This window comes from Podarcis raffonei, chromosome 16 (assembly GCF_027172205.1).
Source record: "Podarcis raffonei isolate rPodRaf1 chromosome 16, rPodRaf1.pri, whole genome shotgun sequence".
NCBI lineage: Eukaryota > Metazoa > Chordata > Lepidosauria > Squamata > Lacertidae > Podarcis > Podarcis raffonei.
The window spans coordinates 10,375,297-10,393,836 of NC_070617.1; the positions used below are offsets into that span (position 1 = coordinate 10,375,297).

Sequence of the window (18,540 nt, forward strand, 5' to 3'; positions counted from 1 at the left end):
TCAATCCCCAGCATCTCCTGTTGAAAGGATCCCACATGGCAGAGAGGAAGTGAGGGCAAGGAGGGGGAAGAACGTGGCGGAAGAGCTACTTGTTGTTGTTGTTTAGTCCTTTAGTAGTGTCCGACTCTTCGTGACCCCCTGGACCAGAGCACGCCAGGCACTCCTGTCTTCCACTGCCTCCCGCAGTTTGGTCAAACTCATGTTGGTAGCTTCGAGAACACTGTCCCACCATCTCATCCTCTGTCATCCCCTTCTCCTTGTGCCCTCCATCTTTCCCAGCATCAGGGTCTTTTCCAGGGAGTCTTCTCTTCTCATGAGGTGGCCAAAGTATTGGAGCCTCAGCTTCAGGATCTGTCCTTCCAGTGAACACTCAGGGCTGACTTCCTTCAGAATGGAGAGGTTTGATCTTCTTGCAGTCCATGGGACTCTCAAGCCTGACTCCATGGACAAAGACAACAGGAGAGCTACTACTGCCCATTAAAGCAGATGTGAATGGGATAGACTGAGTAGAAGTTCCCTTCCTGTTTGCGGAAGACTCGGTTGGGTCTACAACAAAGTGTTGCTGTGCAGCACGCTCCTGTGCAGGACCGCTATCCTGTCTCCTGCACAACTCATGCAAACAGAGGCTCTTGAGATCCCTCTTCACCGGGAACTCTGGAAATTGGCGCTGTGAGGGGAACAATTCTCAGCACCCTTAAGAACATAAAGAGTGTTAGGGAAAGCCTGCTGGATGAGGCCAATGGTCCACCTAATCCAGCATCCTGTTCTCACAGTGGCCAACCAGATGCCTGCAGGAAACCAGCAAGCAGGATCAGAGCACAAGAGTACTCTCCTCAACATCATGTGGCTTCCAGCAACTGACATTCAGACGCACTGTCGCCTCCCATCTGTGGAGGCAGAGCAGAGCCATTACGGTTGGTTGGTATCCATCGATAGCCCTCTTCTCCACGAATTTGCCTAATCCCCTTTTAAAGCCACCCAAGTTGGCGGCCATCACTTGCCTCCTGTGGCAGGGAGTTCCATAGTTGAACTACATGCTGCACGGAAGACTTCCTTTTATCAGCCCTTAACAAACTACAGCTCCCAGAATTTCTCAGGAGACATCCTTACAGTGGTGCCTCGGGTTAAGAACTTAATTAGTTCTGGAGGTCCGTTCTTAACCTAAAACTGTTCTTAACCTAAGGTACCACTTTGGCTAATGGGGCCTCCCGCTGCCGCCGCGTTATTTCTGTTCTTAACCCGAGGTACTATTTCTGGGTTAGCAGAGTCTAACCTGAAGCATCTGTAACCCGAGGTACCACTGCACTTGTTTAAAATAGCATTGCAGTGCTTTAGACGTATGGTTCAAATGTGACCCTAATGGTCTTGAGGAAAAGGAGGGTAGATTTCAGCAGACTATTAGGCAAATCCTGTTAACAAGAAGAACAGCTCAATAATGGAACCTACGTATTACCTGGAAGGGTGATGGGTCGTTTCCCCCCCCCCCCCCAGTGATCTTCAAGCAGCTCTGGATTTCCTGTGTCCATCAGGGGTACAGACTAGTTAAGTCTGCAAGCCCCCCCCCCAAAGCACACACACTTTAATTCTAAGAGAGCAGGCTGGGGCAGACCCTCTCGTGCAACACACATTTTATCTTTGGAGGCACTTTTACAAAGGGGGACTATTCAAAAATTGGGGGGGGGGGGCAAATCCACCTGCACTTTGAGGTGGTACAAGCAGTGCTTTTTCTACAAAAATGTTTAGGGGTACTCTCATTTTCCTACTTATATTGAAGTACTGCCCCCCTCAATGAGGCCAAACTTAAGATTTATAAAATGTTTAGGGGTATGCATACCCCTGCGTCCCCACAGGAAAAAAAGCACTGGGCACAAGCCATTCTGTCACTGCATTCTGTTGCACAAGCTAGCTCATCATTTAGGGGCAAGAATGGGGTCACACGTTCTGGCTAGAAACCAGGCACAAAAATGGTATGCATATCTAATTGGAAGTCAAAACAATACAGTGGTACCTCGGGTTACATATGCTTCAGGTTGCAGACTCCGCTAACCCAGAAATAGTGCTTCAGGTTAAGAACTTTTCTTCAGGATGAGAACAGAAATCTTGCTCCGGCGGCGCGGCAGCAGCCGGAGGCCCCGTTAGCTAAAGTGGTGCTTCAGGTTAAGAAGAGTTTCAGGTTAAATACGGACCTCCGGAACAAAATTAAGTACTTAACCCGAGGTACCACTGCAGAGGGCTTGCTCACTGCCTGCTCAAGATTTCTGCTCATCCCTTTTTTCCTGTTTCTCTCTCTCCTAGCAGAATTTGCATGGTTTTTTAAAATCAATGAACCCTTTTGCCATTCACCTCAAGGGGAAGCCATCTAGCGGTTCAGCTCGTTGTCACATGCAGTTGTGCATCCCGGGTGCACACTCACGCACACAAAACACACACAAACGTCAGCTGCGCAGCCTCACTGGGAAAGCATTACCTCATCCATTTTCAGTTCTATTTGTCTGCCGTGACAAGGGGCATCAAACTCCCCCAAGGGAAGAACACAGATTCCCTTCTCCCTCCCCTTGTTGGTGAAATGAATAGGAAACTATTTTCAAACCCAGCAGGAGGAAAAGACTAGCAAGATGCCAAACATGGAAAAAGCCATTTCTTTGACATTTGCTGTGTTCAATTCAATTCGATTCTTCCAATTAAAAATAAATGCAGTTTTAATGGATGCGTTTGCTTTTTAAAATTATTCTTATGGGTTTGCCCATCACCGCGGAATCAAATTGATACGGGTCAAAATGTAAAGCCCTTGTCACATTCAGAGCCACCCTCCCCAAGATCTCTTAGCCAAGATTCAGTTCACTGCCTACAGAACGTTGCAGCAGGGGAAATGTTAACAAGCTCCTAAAACGTGTAATCCGTAACAGAAAACAGAGCAATTGGGTTGTATCTGACACTAGTCCAATTCAGAGTCATTGAGATCAATATACATGGATAATGTAGTCCATTAATTTCAATGGGTTTACTCTGAGTAGAAATTACTTGGATACAGCCCATTCTTTCAAAATGCTCTGCACACGGAGAGAAATAAAACTGGGAGCAGAAGTTTCAAAGGTGATTAAAAAAAATCTTTTAGATCAAGGAGATACTGAACACCACGCAGCCTAAAAAATACAGTGTGTTCTTTTAGTATAAAAGTCAATCTTTTGCTTCCTTTCAGGGATTTCAAGACACAGCAGTTTGGGTGTCCTGAATACATGATCAACCAGCAGAGAAATGTATTTTGAGACATAAAAATATGCTTAAAGTCAAGACCAAAGGCCCTGCTTAATTGCCAGAGCCTCACAAATTTGGAATGTGCACACAAGGGTGGCAAGCAAGTGAGGATTCTCAAGCGTTATACCATTTAAACCCTAAAATGCAATCATATACATCAGAAGTGAGGAACTTTTTTCAGCCTGGGGGCTGCATTCCCTACAGTTATAGGCAGGGCCAGAGCAACGAATGTAAATTGTAACCTCATGTACAGCAAGTTATACAGAAGGCTTACACACCCCATCTCTATCTTCCATCCAGACAAGCAAGAGCTGTATGATCAGAGTTCAAGGACACATTGCAGCCAGGCAGAGAAAACTCAGGGTGTGCCTGATCATTCCAAGGGCAAAACAGAGACGCCTGGAAGGTTGTATTTGGCCTCTGGGTCTGAGGTTTCCCAACCCTGCTGTACAAGTCTACTCAAAAGTAAGTCCCTTTGTGTTTAACCGAGATTACTCCCACATGGTAGGTACAGGATTGCAGCCTTGGCGGAGCTTAAATCTCAAATTTGCTGCTGTTGATTTTGAATAAATGTCCTTAATAACAAGCCCAACTTACACTTTATAGCATATCTTTCCCACCCTGTCCGCACCATTTATTTCCAGGCACCAACAAAAGACTTCTTCGTTATTCAATTTTTAAAAAAGCAAGGCAGAGACTAGAAACAAAAACAAATTCTTTATAGTGTCAAATGCAATTCTCAGCTTGTAGGTACAAAAGTGTATGTGGAACATAAAAATCATGAATTGTGCCCCCCCCCAAAGTGCTTATTATTCAGATGTAATTATGATAAGGAAAATGGGGAGCAGGCGCGTTCACAAGTTAGCACAAAATGTAACAATGAATTCTGAAAAACTACAAATTTAAGGCACAAAGTTTTTCGCTCTCCCCAAAAGGCAAGTCTCTTAGCTCCATTTGTTCTTAATTTTGCTTCCTACAATAAACTGCAGGTTTTGAATTATAACCACCTCATTTTGTCACTTTGACTTGAGTATTAAAGAGAACATGAAAATTTTCTTTAAGAAAATCTGTGATTTATCCACCATGTGCCAAAAGAATCTGATTCAACACTAAATAAAATTTATTAAATTATATAGGTTGTGATCTGTTTCTAAATTAGTAGCTATGGAAAGTATCCAGAATTGATCATTAAGTTAATTTACTAATATAAATACATCATATATTGTTATACTCAAAATAATACATTTGAAATCTTCCTTGCTAAATGGAATGTGTGACTCCCACCTCCCACTTCCAAAAAACACACACCCAATTGCTCAGTAGAATTCATAATGCAAATAAGATTTATATATTAAAAATACTACAACTGGTACAACTTGGTAATTCAAGAGCAATACAAAATATACTTCAAGAACCCAAGAAGTGCCTCTATTTTATTATTGCTTGATTAATTTCCTAAAAAGTAACAGAAAGATTTTAACTCTTTCTCCCGTCATTCTCTGACCAGGGAGATCAAGCAAAGAAACTTGGCAGGAGGTTTGAGAAAAGGCTGATGTATCCAGCTGGCTAATTGTATCATCTAACCCCCCTCTCTTTTAAAATCTTTTGCAAAATGATCACATTTGTAGTATAGTAACTGAAACCCGGGGATAGAAATTCAAGTTTGATACCAGCTAAAAGAGGACCTACTCTATGACTTCCTGAAGGCACTTGCGAATTTAATTCAAGATGGATTTGCTTATTCTTGACACTCAAACGATATGATATTGGCTTGGTGGTTTTTAAAAACCATGTATTTGTCAAATACCAGGTAATGTTTAAACTCTCCAAGGCACGCGGCTCTTCTGGTGTATGAAAAAAAATAATGCAAGGAAGTGGCAAGAAATTGTGTGGCTTTCTCCATGGGGTTTGCTACATTTTCAAGTACAGGCTCGAGTCTCGAATAAACCCTCTCTGCGCTCCTTCCAAAGTGTTCCCCCTGCACCAAAATCACAGTACAAAATCTTTCACTTTACGATCAGCACCAATACAACTCTGTGTGCGTACAACACTTTCCTACTAGGATGTCAACACTGAGGTATGATCCATTGACCCAGCTGCTTTAGATTAGAACTAAGGCCTGAGATACAAGCAAGCGTTAGCTGCCTTATCCCGAATCAGACCATCCCTTTAGCTAGCCCAGAATTGTCCACTCTTGAGTAGCAATGGCTCTCCAGGTTCCTAGCATAAGGACATAAAAAAGCCTGCTGGATCAGGCCAGTGGCCCAGCATCATGTTCTCACAGTGGCCAAGCAGGACCTGGGAGTGACAACACTCTCCTCTCCTGTGTTTTCCAGCAACCGTATTCTGAAGCACATTGCTACCATGAGTGGAGGTAGCAGAGGGGGTCTTTCCCTTGCTACCAAAGATCCTTTCTGAACTGGACTGACCTTGGATTTTTCACAGCAAAGACAGTTGCTGTGTCCACCCACCCGATTGTGCCATGGGTCAGCTTCCAACCAACAGTCCGTCGACAATCACCCTTTCACAAGAGCCACTTGACACCACCACGCTCCGACTTCCCAGTAACAACCACTATTCCCACTTCAACTCCTTCCTGCAGCGCCTTTCTATTTTTCACCGGTCACATATCACCACTACCCCTCAGAAAGAGACAGGGAAACTTCCTAACAAGAAAGCTCTCACCTGCAGTTTCCTATGAATTTCAGAGACTGGCACGAGAATCCCAGAAAAGTGGTGCAAGTTTATCTGCAGTTAATACTGCACAATCCAGTACTCCCCACGGAAGGAAAAAAAACAGTAACATTTCCTGCAAAATCTAAAAGAATAGGGCACTGGGGAAAGTTTTTAAAAGAGAGACTACCAATGCATCTGGAGTGTTAATTATTACAGAAACAGTCAAAATTGCACGTGCGAAGAAACTTGTGCAACAGTCGTGCATACTTGAAGGGCTCTTGGCGTCTCCTGTGCTTTGAAGTTTTCAACAACTTCGCTGACAGACACTGATCTGCTCATCCCCACCCCGAATCAAGTTAGTGGAAAAATACACAAGGATAAAGATTTGGCACAAATCTTGTAGCATTCCTCCCCCACGCTTGAAGCAACCAATTGTAGCAAACCTGCTACACGAGTGGCCCGGGAATCCCAACAGATCAACTTCATCAAATACGTGTACATTTTGCTACTCTCCTAGGGGGGGAAAATAGCTTATGCAACAAGGCTTCTGAACTATAACCCTCTGAAATGCTCTTGAGACACCAACACCCAAATCCAAAAGGTATTATAATGTTGGCAACTGTTTAAAATATCAGACCAACTGGCACAAGCCAACCTTGTTTAAAATATCAGACCAACTGGCACAAGCCAACCTTGCGAAGCACAAAATACATGCGGGCAGACTAGTTGGCTATGCATTTTGCACTTATTTGCAAAACTGATTTATGGACATCTGGATCAATTGTTACTTTTCTTTGCCAAGTCTTCTCCAGGAAGAAACAGATTCAACAAACTTTCGAAGCACGCAATGTAGCGCGACACTCCTGATGGCAGGGCCGAATCACTCCATCCAGTTTTGAACACACAAAAGTATCTCGATTGGCAAGGTCAGCAGAAACAAGCACAAGGCTCCAAAGGGCTGCTGGACTGCTTTGGTTCTCCTGCAAGCCACGCAGTTATTTGGCTGACAGACATATTTGATTCATGTCACAGAATTCTTCTTCTTCTTCCGGAAGGGAGATTTCAACCTCTTCCACACACTCGTCCGAGGCCTGGATTTCTTCCCCAGCGCCATGACCGCTTCCTTTTCCTTCCTCCGGATTTCTCGAACCAGAGTGTGAAACACATCATCGATATAGTAGCGAAAGGCAGCTGAAGTTTCAAAGAAAGGGCAGCCAAACTCACGTGCCAAGGCTGAACCTTCTTCCTTGGAGACCTTGCAACAAGAAAAGCACATGCTGGTCAGCAACAGGAGAGGCGGCCATTTCTTTTAACCAAGCCCACTTTTGCTTTTTACAGACTCCTTCACACAGCCTGAAAATTCCTGTAATACTGTCCTTTCATGCCTCACTCTCTGTACTCATCGTCAACATCTATCTTTTGCTATATATTTCTGACATTCCTGCTTTATGCCGAGGCTCTTCCTGATCTTTCAAACATTTAAAAGGAAATGCCATGCTTTTATGTTAAAGGTTTTTTACAGTAGGAATCATGCAGCTCTCAGAAAGCACTGGATTTTGGCGCAATGAAACATTATTGGGTATATCTATAAAAGTTCCCTTTTCTCTCCTCTACGAATCTCAACATGGTCACTGTGTTCTTGGTGGCATTCCCAGCACCTGAACTTCTGCCAAGTCCTTCAAAGTATGTGAATGTCCATTTCCCAATAACTAAGATTATAAAGGAAGGAAGGAAGGAAGGCAGGCTTTATGTGCAATTTTCTTGGGCACTCCACTTTATAGTAAGCCTCAACGAAGTAGCAAGCTACATATCACATTCTATTACATACACTTTTTAATTTTATTTTAGCACGCTTCTTCCATACCTGCTGTGTGGCATGGCTTTATTGTTTTCCGCATCTTTCAATGCTCACCTGGCATGTGCATTTTCTGCTCTGCTTTCTTACTTACACATTCGGTATCTGCATGCATTTTCCCAATCCTATTTCAATCTTGAGAGAAGTCCCAATTGCTCCCAATGTTTGTTTTTCAACATGCTCCCTGCCTCTTGCAGCATCCTACTTACTCAGCAGCAAGAACAAGGGGGAAGGGACCAAGACAGCATATCTGAAGGTATCCCTAGGGCTTGTGGGAATGCAACTACCATGTCTATTTGAAAACAAAATTGTGAGAGCTAAGTGTCCTGAAAGACTGGCTAGAAATTCTTTAACCGACAACCTCACCTTCTAGGGAAGGCTATTTGCCTCCCTTTCGATATGAGCAAATCCAAAGATTTGATTCAATTCCTATCATCCCCTGTTTGCAAATCACCAACATACAAGAAAAGGAACTGAGCAAAGAATTAATTCTGAAGCATTCTTTACCTGCCTGAGACGAGCTAGATCAGACTTGTTCCCCACGAGAACCACGGGAGTCTCATCTGTACGCCGAACACGGTAGATAAGCTGCTTGAACTCACGCACTTCATGGAAGCTTCGGCGGTCTGTGATTGAGTAACAGATAATGAACCCTTCGCCTGCCCTCATGTATTGGTCCCTCATGGCGGTAAATTCTGCCTAAGAAGTAAAACAACAAGAGTATATTCCAGCTCCAGGATTTTTATGGAATACCATAAGCCTGCCCATTCAACAAAAGGTCTGTAAGCATCCTGCACTATCACCATGCAGGCAAATAGATGATTTTCTATCACCATCTGAAGACCTTATGTAAACAGGCCTATGCAACTCTTTACCATTTTGTACTGGGTTATGGTGTTTTATTGTAAGCACTGTTGTAAATAATTTTATAAATAAATGCCCAGGGTTACAGTGGATTGGGCAAACTAGCTTCTGTCCTGTGCCTACAACACAGGCACTATAAAATGAATGTTCATTGCTGGCAGTGCAAGGGTAAAGTTGTGTGTCTTCAGTATATCTTGTTCTTATACAACAAGATGCCAGATAGCACTCTCAGCCACCCATGTGGGGAGAATACTGACCCACCATAGAGGATTTTTTTAAGGATCACAGTCAGGTAAATGTATGTAAACTGCTTTGAATGAGTAAAAGCAAAATATAAAATGTACAGTGGTTATTATATACCTGGCCTGCTGTGTCTAAAATGTCCAGATTAGCAGGTTCATCATCAATCCTTATTCGCATTTTGTAAGCATCCTCTAGAGAAAGAAATACAAACATTCAGTACAGTCTAGCTATCAATGTCTTCATGAGCAAAGAACAATCCTTCAGGCATGTTCATAACAGAGACCCATAGTTACTGCTTAAGTGATTGTTGCACCCATGGTTTGCCTCAAATGTTATTATGCTTTTTTTATTTAAAAAAACAACTCTCACAAACATGATTTTTTTTTTTTTGCCAGTTGATACAGGCACTAATGTGAATGATTGACAATACCTGGGAACTTCCACCTGTGGCTCACAAGTACCTCTTGAAAAAATATTTAATATATTAATAGTTACGATGAAATTCTGCTTTCATTTACACACGCACGACTTTGCAGTGTACCATTTGGGCCCATAGCCCATTTACCAGCTAGTGGGCTGCCCTTGCTGCCTTCAGAATAGGAATGCCCAGAGCTCCTCCGCGTTGCGAGAGTAAACTGCTGACGCAGAGAGCCTCCTGTACTCATGGAAGCTCCTCACATGTTTCAGAGCCCTGGCCTTTGTAAAGCAGAAGGACCCAAGCTCAACTCTCAACTTAAAAGATTAATCTCAGGTACCAGAGTGCTGTTGCCAATGGCCAATGAAGTTTCATGCACCCAGCACCATTATTTTTTGAAAGGGGGGGGGATGGAAACCGCCCTGAGACCTGCAGGTATAGGGTGGCATATAAATCAATCAAACAAACAAATAAATGAAAAAGAAAAAAAACAAGTTAACATTTCTACCAATCAAAGCTAGTATCACTGACAGGTGACTATCATTAATATTGTCTGGGGGAAAAGGTTCAGAAATTAAAAGACACTTTTAATCTCAGCACTAGCAAGGCTTCTCCATTTTGCAGGTTGGGGGTTCCTACTGGCCCCAGATTTTTTTTCTTTTTCAGTCAGCACACCACTGGTTGGAAGAGGAAGCAGAAGAACACACTCACCAATGGTGGGGTCATGGTCTTCTGGGAAACGATGACTAATGAACTGCATGGTCATGGCTGAAAGGAAGGCACAAACTTATTAAAACGAACAAAAGGCAGAAATGGCTATCATCACAAGATGTAGCACGTGCTACTGGGATAACTCTGTGCACAAAGCCTTGAGTTTCTTTCAAAACGGACAGGCCACAAATGTGACCAGACCTGCCATTTTAAATATAACTTGCCATGTTTTTTTAAGGGGAGAAACATTACAACAGCTCCCAATCCATTTCCAGGCACAATTCAAAAGGCTGGCCTTGACCTTTAAAGCTCTATAAAACTTAGGAGTATGCAAATGCTGTAAGAAAAATACATTATAAAAATCGTCCCATCAGGGGCCTTGGAGAGGCGCTCCCAGTTAGGTGCAAACAGTATTGCGCAAGATGCACCAATATTCTGACTGCGTAATGCACCTTCATGTTGGTTCGGGGAAAATATTTTCCTGCTTACAGAAAACACTTCAAGGTTGCTTTCAAAAAACTAACAAATACCGCCAAAACAAAGCAAGCTCTAGGATGAAAGTCTGTGCCAACCTTGATTCCTTTTAAATTTGTCTAACAGAGCGTAGCGTCCTTAAACAAATTTATAGATAATAGCAGTAATAACATAAAAAAAGAAGTAGTAAAGACCAATTGAATCATTACAGCTACTTTCATATTACACGCTTGAGCATGAGAATATTTGTCCCCTCATCTTGAGGCAGGGAGTCCCACATGAGAATCACTCCAGTCATAATAGACAAGAGGGAAGTTGCCCTTTACAGAATTGAAGTGAGGAAAACTCCACATCCGTGTGGAGGCGTGGAGGCCTCAGGGTAAGCTGCAACATCAAAAATTGCTTTGAAAGGGGATAAGACAAATTCATAAAAGGTCAAAGCTGTCAATAGCTTCTAGCCAGGATGGTTATGTTCTTCCTATTGCCACTTGAGAGGCAAAAAGCCTCTGAATCCCAGTTGCTGGGAACCACCAACAGAGAGAGTGGCTTCTGTACTTCCTGATTATGGGCTTCCTAGTGCCGCCTGACTGGGCACTGTGAGAACAAGGTGCTGGACTAAATGGGCCACTGATGCTTGATCCAGCAGAAGAAAGATTCAGGTGGGGGACTTCCCAATTCATAGGTCAGTCTCTTAGGCTGCACACCTATATTCAGTTTCCTGAATATAGTTTCCTGAATATTCAGTTTGCTGAATATGGGTTTGCAACCTAAGAGAATTGAGTAAGTGAATTCAATGGAAAGTTCCATTGAACTCAATGAACTTACTTCTGAATAGACATACATACAGAAGAACTGCACTGATGAAACTATGTCGGTTCAGTTCCCTGCTTCACACTCCTTGTTGCTTTGACTGTAAGGAACCTAACACAGCTGCCCCTACATTCATTTTGGTAATCACATTATAAATAACATTTTAAAAGCTAATAAAAACATTACAGCGACCTTCCTACCAGATAGTACTTTTATTGTTAATTATTTGACACATTTCAAAGCAATTTAACAAGGTAACATACCAGTTAAGAACAAAACCAGAAAAAAATACAACACTGTATAGATCCAGTAACATAATAAGCCTGTTAGGGTTTTAGTCTTGTGTTAAATGTACTTGTTGTTTTAACTGTTTTATGTGTAAATCGCCTTGAGAAGTGGTTTAGAAGGGTTCTTTATTTTATTTTCATTTCCCACCCTTGATGTTGTAATCCCAGGGCGCGTTACAACATTAAAGCACAGTATTTAAGAACAGCTTAACAAGCTGATTACAACAACAATAAGGGCGAGCCCTACCCGCACCACCAACAAAGGAGCAAGCATCACCATCAGCGGGCGAAATCTGTGCCAACTTCTAAACTTTTCTGTGCCGCCAGGCCTATGCAGAGCACATCCTTCCACAATGGTTTGCTGGTGTCCGTTTTCAGTTTATATTCTTGCTTCTAACTTTCAATGATTTTACGATTTGGTTTTATACCTTTGACACTGCTGTTATAAACCGCTGCGATAGGATGCAGCGGTATATAAAAAGACTTCATGAATAAATCAATACATGCCTGAGCTAGTAAATAAATAAGAAAGGAAGAGGCTAGCCAGTTACCAAAGACCTTAGTGAGCGAGAGAGTATTGGGCCCGGGGACTAAGCAAGCAGCGAAGGTATGTTTCGTCCCCATATCATGAGGCAGAGAGTTCCGAAGGTGCCCCTTCCTCCTATTTACACCCCCCCAAAAAAAAACAACCCACTCCCTTCGTATCATTCCCGCGCCCCACCCCGTCCCTCAATGGCGTACATACGTGAGTCTTTTCAAGCCTCCCCTCAACGTACCGCTTTTGCCGACGCCCCCGGCGCCCAACATCACCAGCTTGTACTCCCGGGGCTGCAACGGAGGAGGCGGCGGCGCCCCCCCGACTCCGCCAGTCGGCCCCCGCGGCCCAGTCGGGTCCATGGTACGGATAGCCGCCCGAGGACGGCTCCCCTCAGACGCCCTCTCCGGTGGACAAGAGCGGCGGCAGCAGAGGCATCCCCCGCCCTCGCCGCCGCCGCCGCACCTTCCCGCCCACCTCGGAACAAAATGGCGCCGGCTCGGCTGAATTCCAACCGCCGCCTCAGAGGGAATGGGAGGGGCCGTTCGTGGCCGCGCCCCCTACGCGTCGCAAGGGGAGGGGCAGCGCCCCTGTCGTCGCCTCCCTTCCTCCCGGAGTGGGAGGGGGGTGCCCAAAGAGGGTGGAACCTCATCAAAGCCTCGATTATTTCCGGCTCGCAATTGCATTCTTCTTTCGCTAATAAATCCATAAGCAAAACCCGTGCCCATAGCTGTAGGTTTTTGTTGTTGATTTTTGTAAACAGCCTCCTTTTCTTTATTTTAGCCTTCCTGAACCTGTAGGTCCAGCCTTACCCCAACCTGGGGCCCTCCAGATGTTGTTGGACTCCAGTTCCCCTCATTCGTGACGGTTGCCTGATGGAGTCCAACAAAATCAATTTTATCCCCCCGCCTCCATTTTGGAAATATCGTTGGGACTCCAGCTCCACTCACCCCCGGCAAGCACGGCCTACAGTCAAGGATTGTGGGAGCTGTAGTTCAACATACATTAGGCGAGCACAAAGGTTGAGGGAGATCACATTTGTTTGATCATTTCTCCAGTTCAATTTATATACCCCAAAGAAGAGGTAAAATATATAAGGACAAAATAGTAGGATACGAATCTGCTGAACTAACTGTTAAAAAGGGATATAAAAAAGGGAGGCGTGAGGAAGTCAGGAAAATAAGTTAACTGAAGATGAATAATTAGAAAAGAGTGATTTGTGTTTTTCCTATTCTATTTTTTGTGGGTTGATTGTTTCCCCCCCCCCTGTTAGGTTAAATGTTTGTATTTTATGTATTGTGAAAGTTTGTATTGTTGTGTTTTATATTTTCTCTGTGTTTTTATTGTTCCATTTTCCTATTGCTAAACTTAATAAAATATTATTATATAAAAAAAACAATTTATATAGCCCAAAGAAAACCAGGGGACGCATTTTGTTTGATTGTTATTTTTAAAAAGTGAATCGGCTAGAACAGCCTTTCTCAACCTTGGCTCCCCAGATGTTAAACTACAACTCCCATATAACTTGCTGTTGAAATGGAATACTCAGGATGAAACAGTGAAATCTGCTATGATTAAATGGGCACAAGATGTTGGACATAACATTATGATGGCTGACTGGGAACAGTTATGGACCACAGGTACGAAGTTTACGGCATGTAATGCTTTAAGAGAGAATCTAATGAAAATGATTTATAGGTGGTACATAACACCAGTCAAGCTTGCAAAAATCTACCATCTGCCCAATAATAAATGCTGGAAATGTAATGAGAATGAAGGTACATTCTTTCACCTTTGGTGGACATGCCCAAGGATTAAGAACTTCTGGGAGATGATTTATAATTAAATGAAAAAGGTATTTAAATATACCTTTCTGAAGAAACCAGAGGCCTTTCTCCTGGGCATGGTCGGCCAATTGGTGCCAAAGAAGGATAGAACTTGCTTTATGTATGCTACAACAGCAGCAAGAATACTTATAGCAAAGCACTGGAAGACACAAGATCAACCCACCTGGGAAGAATGGCAGATGAAGCTGATGGACTACATGGAGTCGGCGGAAATGACTGGCAGAATCCGAGACCAGGGAGAAGAGTCGGTGGAAGAAGATTGGAAAAAATTTAAAGTATATTTACAGAAATATTGTAAAATTAATGAATGTTAGAAGGATGCTGGAATACAGTTATATGGCTTTAGCAGAAATGTTATAAAGAATTAAGTAAAAATAGATTGTTAATGGGTCAAAGCAGAAATTTAAGGTTAGATTGTGTTAAGATAAATTATAGAGCAAAAATTAAGAAAGATGGAAAGGATTTGCTGAAATAGCTAATTGAACAAGAATACAAAAAAGGGAGGTGTGAGGAGGTCGATGATACAAGTAAATGAAAGGTAGAGATATTGGATGTGTTTTTAAATGTTTTTGATTTTCTTGTCGTTTTGCTGTATTGTTTTTTGATTTCCTTTTTATTTTTGATGTATTGTGAACTTTTTATTGTTTCTTTCTTTTTTTTCCTGTAACTGTTAAATCTTTAATAAATATCTTTTAAAAAAAATAAATAAACTACAACTCCCAACATTCCTGGCCACTGACTCTTCTGGCTTGTGGTGATGGGAGTTGTAGTCCAACACCTCCAACATCTGGGGGGGGGGGAGACCCAGTATTCAAGGGCACGTTTTCCCCATTCCTGCTTGAAGAGGAACAGATTTGCAGCACGACATATTTTGTTATGTGCAAATGACATTAGATACCTATCAGGTCCATAAATTACTATATAGATTCAACACAAAAAACAGTGACAATGTGTTGTTGACAAAGCACAGCTGGACATATAAAGGGCCCCATTACCTTCAGTAGCTTAGGGCCTCTTGTTGTTGTTTAGTCGTTTAGTCGTGTCCGACTCTTCGTGACCCCATGGACCAGAGCACGCCAGGCACCTCTGCCCTCCACTGCCTCCCGCAGTTTGGTCAAACTAATGCTGGTAACCTCGAAAACACTATCCAACCATCTCGTCCTCTGTCGCCCCCTTCTCCTTGTGCCCTCCATCTTTCCCAGCATCAGGGTCTTCTCCAGGGAGTCTTCTCTTCTCATGAGGTGGCCAAAGTACTGGAGCCTCAGCTTCACGATCTGTCCTTCCAGTGAGCACTCAGGGCTGATTTCATTAAGAATGGATGCGTTTGATCTTCTTGCAGTCCATGGGACTCTCAAGAGTCTTCTCCAGCACCATAATACAAAAGCATCAATTCTTCGGCGATCAGCCTTCTTTATGGTCCAGCTCTCACTTCCATACATCACTACTGGGAAAACCATGGCTTTAACTATACGGACCTTTGTTGGCAAGGTGACGTCTCTACTTCTCAAGATGCTGTCTAGGCCTGTCATTGCCCTTCTCCCAAGAAGCAGGCGTCTTTTAATTTCGTGGCTGCTGTCACCATCTGCAGTGATCATGGAGCCCAAGAAAGTAAAATCTCTCACTGCCTCCATTTCTTCCCCTTCTATTTGCCAGGATGGGACCAGTGGCCATGATCTTCGTTTTTTTGATGTTGAGCCTCAGACCATATTTTGCGCTCTCCTCTTTCACCCTCATTAAAAGGTTCTTTAATTCCTCCTCACTTTCTGCCATCAAGGTTGTGTCATCTGCATATCTGAGGTTGTTGATATTTCTTCCGGCAATCTTAATTCCAGCTTGGGATTCATCCAGCCCAGCCTTTCGCATGATGTATTCTGCATATAAGTTAAATAAGCAGGGGGACAATATACAGCCTTGTCGTACTCCTTTCTCAATTTTGAACCAATCAGTTGTTCCATATCCAGTTCTAACTGTAGCTTCTTGTCCCACATAGAGATTTCTCAGGAGACAGATGAGGTGATCAGGCATCAAACCTAAATCCAGCCCTGGGCTAGGGCTCGGAAGAGACCAGGGTTCAAATCCCCACTCAGCTACAAAGTTCTCTGTTCAGCCTCACCTACCTCACAGGGTTGTTGTGAAGACAACGGGTAGGTGGGTGGGAGAACCAGTTGCAGAACTTTGAGCTCCTTGGAGGAAAAGTGGGATATAAACACAATACTAAATGGAGAGGATATGTGAAATCCTGAATGTGTCAATTCAGAGGGAAGTCTGTCTATAGAACTCAATTGAACTTAAGAGGCAACCATGCACAGGATTGCTTACATAAAGCCTTTCAGCAACAAAAACATTCCCAAAGCGGTGAGCACAGCAGAAGACAATGGAAAACATCCTAATTAGACAAGAAGTCATTCCACATCCATAGATAATGAATCACGATCAGTGAGCGATGTCGATTGGATCCCGGAAGTTTCGGCTGTGCGTGACTCTATGCGCTGGATAGAGCTCTGGCCGGGAGAGCTGTACGAACTTAGTACTAGGTGTTCCTTCTGCGCAGGCGCAGCAGCTGCTGAAAGTCCAGCTGGCCGCTCAAGACACAGCATTGCAAAGGGGAGGATTTTTGTCTCTGCGGATTTGCATTCTTCGGTCGTCCACATGCCTGTACTACCAACGCGTCCTTCCTGATGCATACGCAAGATATGCAAAACCTCCCTGAGGAACAAAAGCTAAGCTAGCCTTTAGGGCTTGCTTCCGGGTAGACATTTATAAGGTTGTTCTGCGTGTCCTGTGTCTGCAAACCTCACATATTTACTTGGAATTAAACGGCCTTGGATTTACAGACAAGATGCTGTTGTCACAGCGGTAAAAAGAACCATGACAAAGTTCTAAACAGAGAAACTAGATTGAAGCCATTTGACAGTACTTCCATTTGGTGTCGTGTTCCCCCTGCCTGGCCTAGGAAAAAGCAGTGAGACTATAACGGCGTTTTATGCCCCCAGTGCAATAAACTACTATTTGAATGAGCCAAGGAAGTGTTCATAAAGGCAAGGTATAAAGCAACACACAATTATCACTGATGGGAAATTGTACAGGGTGGTGGAACAAACCCTTCCCCCACCCCCCAAGATGACGTGTTTCATGGAGTCCTTCACTCAAGGAGAAAGGCTATCCTTTTTGCACTATAAGGTAAAGGGACCCCTGACCATTAGCTCCACTTGTGAGCGACTCTGGGGTTGCAGTGCTCATCTCGCTTTATTGGCCGAGGGAGCCGGCGTACAGCTTCCAAGTCATGTGGCCAGCAGGACTAAGCCGCTACTGGCGAACCAGAGCAGCACATGGAAACGCTGTTTACCTTCCCGCCGGAGTGGTACCTATTTATCTACTTGCACTCTGACGTGCTTTCGAACTGCTAGGTTGGCAGGAGCAGGGACCGAGCAACGGGAGCTTACCCCGTCGCGGGGATTCGAACCGCCGACCTTCTGATCGGCAAGTCCTAGGCTCTGTGGTTTAACCCACAGCACCACCACGTCTTTTGCACTATAGCGGTGCCTTTTCAAGATCATTTTAACAGGTTTTGCTAAATTTAAACGTTTTTCACCTCCACACTCCCAACTTCACCCTTTCAATGCTTTCTTAACAGGTGACACAAGTACCCTAACCCATATTTAGTGATTGTAACTTGAAAACCACACAGGGGCAGGTAAAGGCTTGAGATATTCCAGAAAAGGGGGTGGGGGTGGAGAAACCTGCTGTCCTCTAGATGTCCCTGGACTCCAACTCTAATCAGCCTCAGCCAACCCAGGCAGTGGGTCAAGGATGATGGGCAGTTGGGACAGCTAGATCCCCATCTGTGATTGAAGGTCTTCATAACAAGGACTTCTGCATTTTGACACTAACCGCCAAATCACTTCTCTTCAATCATTTGAAAGGAGGTTTGCATAAAAAGCATTAGCCCAATTGCCAGCAGGTCAGTCTATTATGAGGGCCAAAGCTGAAAAGCGTTACAAAACAATGCACGTAAGAGCCCAGGTGGATCAGGCCAATGGCCCGTCTAGACCAGGGCAAGGCAACCTAAGGCCCGTGGGCCAGATGCGGCCCAATTGCCTTCTAAATCCGTCCCACGGATGATCTGGGAATCAGCGTGTTTTTACATGAGTAGAATGCGTGCTTTTATTTAAAATGCATCTCTGGGTTATTTGTGGGGTATAGGAATTCGTTCATTCCCCCCCCCCAAAAAAAATATAATCCGGCCCACCACATGGTCTGAGGGACGGTAGATTGGCCCACGGCTGAAACAAGGTTGCTGACCCCTGATCTAGACCAACATCCTGTGCTCTCAAGTGGCCAAGAAGATGCCTAAATGCGAAGCCCCCAAGCAGGACTGTCCCTACCTGCGATTCCCATCACCTGGTATTAAGAGACATACTGTCTCCAACAGCAGAGGAGCCTGGTCAGTAGCCACTGAAGGCTTTGTGCGCCATGAAAAAGAAATGGTCCTTTCTTAAGCCACAAATAACTTTTCAGGGCTGATAGTGTGGGCTGGCTTTCGTATCTCAGTTTCTCACCCTGAGTGC

At 43.9% G+C, this 18,540-nt stretch overlaps 1 protein-coding gene across 3 annotated transcripts; it reads right to left on the reverse strand.

Moving 5' to 3' along the window:
- Positions 1-3,953: 3,953 nt before the first annotated feature.
- RIT1 (Ras like without CAAX 1) lies at positions 3,954-12,643 on the reverse strand. 3 transcript variants are annotated; one of them, XR_008328111.1, is made up of 6 exons: positions 12,367-12,643; positions 10,020-10,076; positions 9,011-9,084; positions 8,294-8,485; positions 6,624-7,186; positions 3,954-6,586 (listed from the first exon to the last, which is right to left on the reverse strand). XR_008328111.1 is itself a non-coding variant. In XM_053370192.1 (5 exons), exons 1-5 carry the CDS (start codon positions 12,485-12,487, stop codon positions 6,953-6,955), a joined length of 678 nt encoding a protein of 225 aa, XP_053226167.1. In that variant the 5' UTR covers positions 12,488-12,643; the 3' UTR covers positions 3,954-6,952. The 3 variants fall into 3 exon arrangements, 2 of the variants coding, with proteins under 2 accessions (XP_053226167.1, XP_053226168.1); XM_053370192.1 differs by having other exon boundaries at positions 3,954-7,186; XM_053370193.1 differs by having other exon boundaries at positions 3,954-7,186; positions 12,336-12,381.
- Positions 12,644-18,540: the final 5,897 nt, after the last annotated feature.

What these genes read in the sequence shown, in the direction of transcription:
- RIT1 (XM_053370192.1), bottom strand. Translation starts at nt 12,487, where the DNA reads ATGGACCCGACTGGGCCGCGGGGGCCGACTGGCGGAGTCGGGGGGGCG. An exon ending in TTTTAGACACAGCAGGCCAG is followed by an intron (nt 8,486 to 9,010) that starts GTATATAATAAC and finishes TTTACTTCTTAG; the next exon opens with GCAGAATTTACCGCCATGAG. An exon ending in ATCTAGCTCGTCTCAGGCAG is followed by an intron (nt 7,187 to 8,293) that starts GTAAAGAATGCT and finishes TCTTGTTGCAAG; the next exon opens with GTCTCCAAGGAAGAAGGTTC.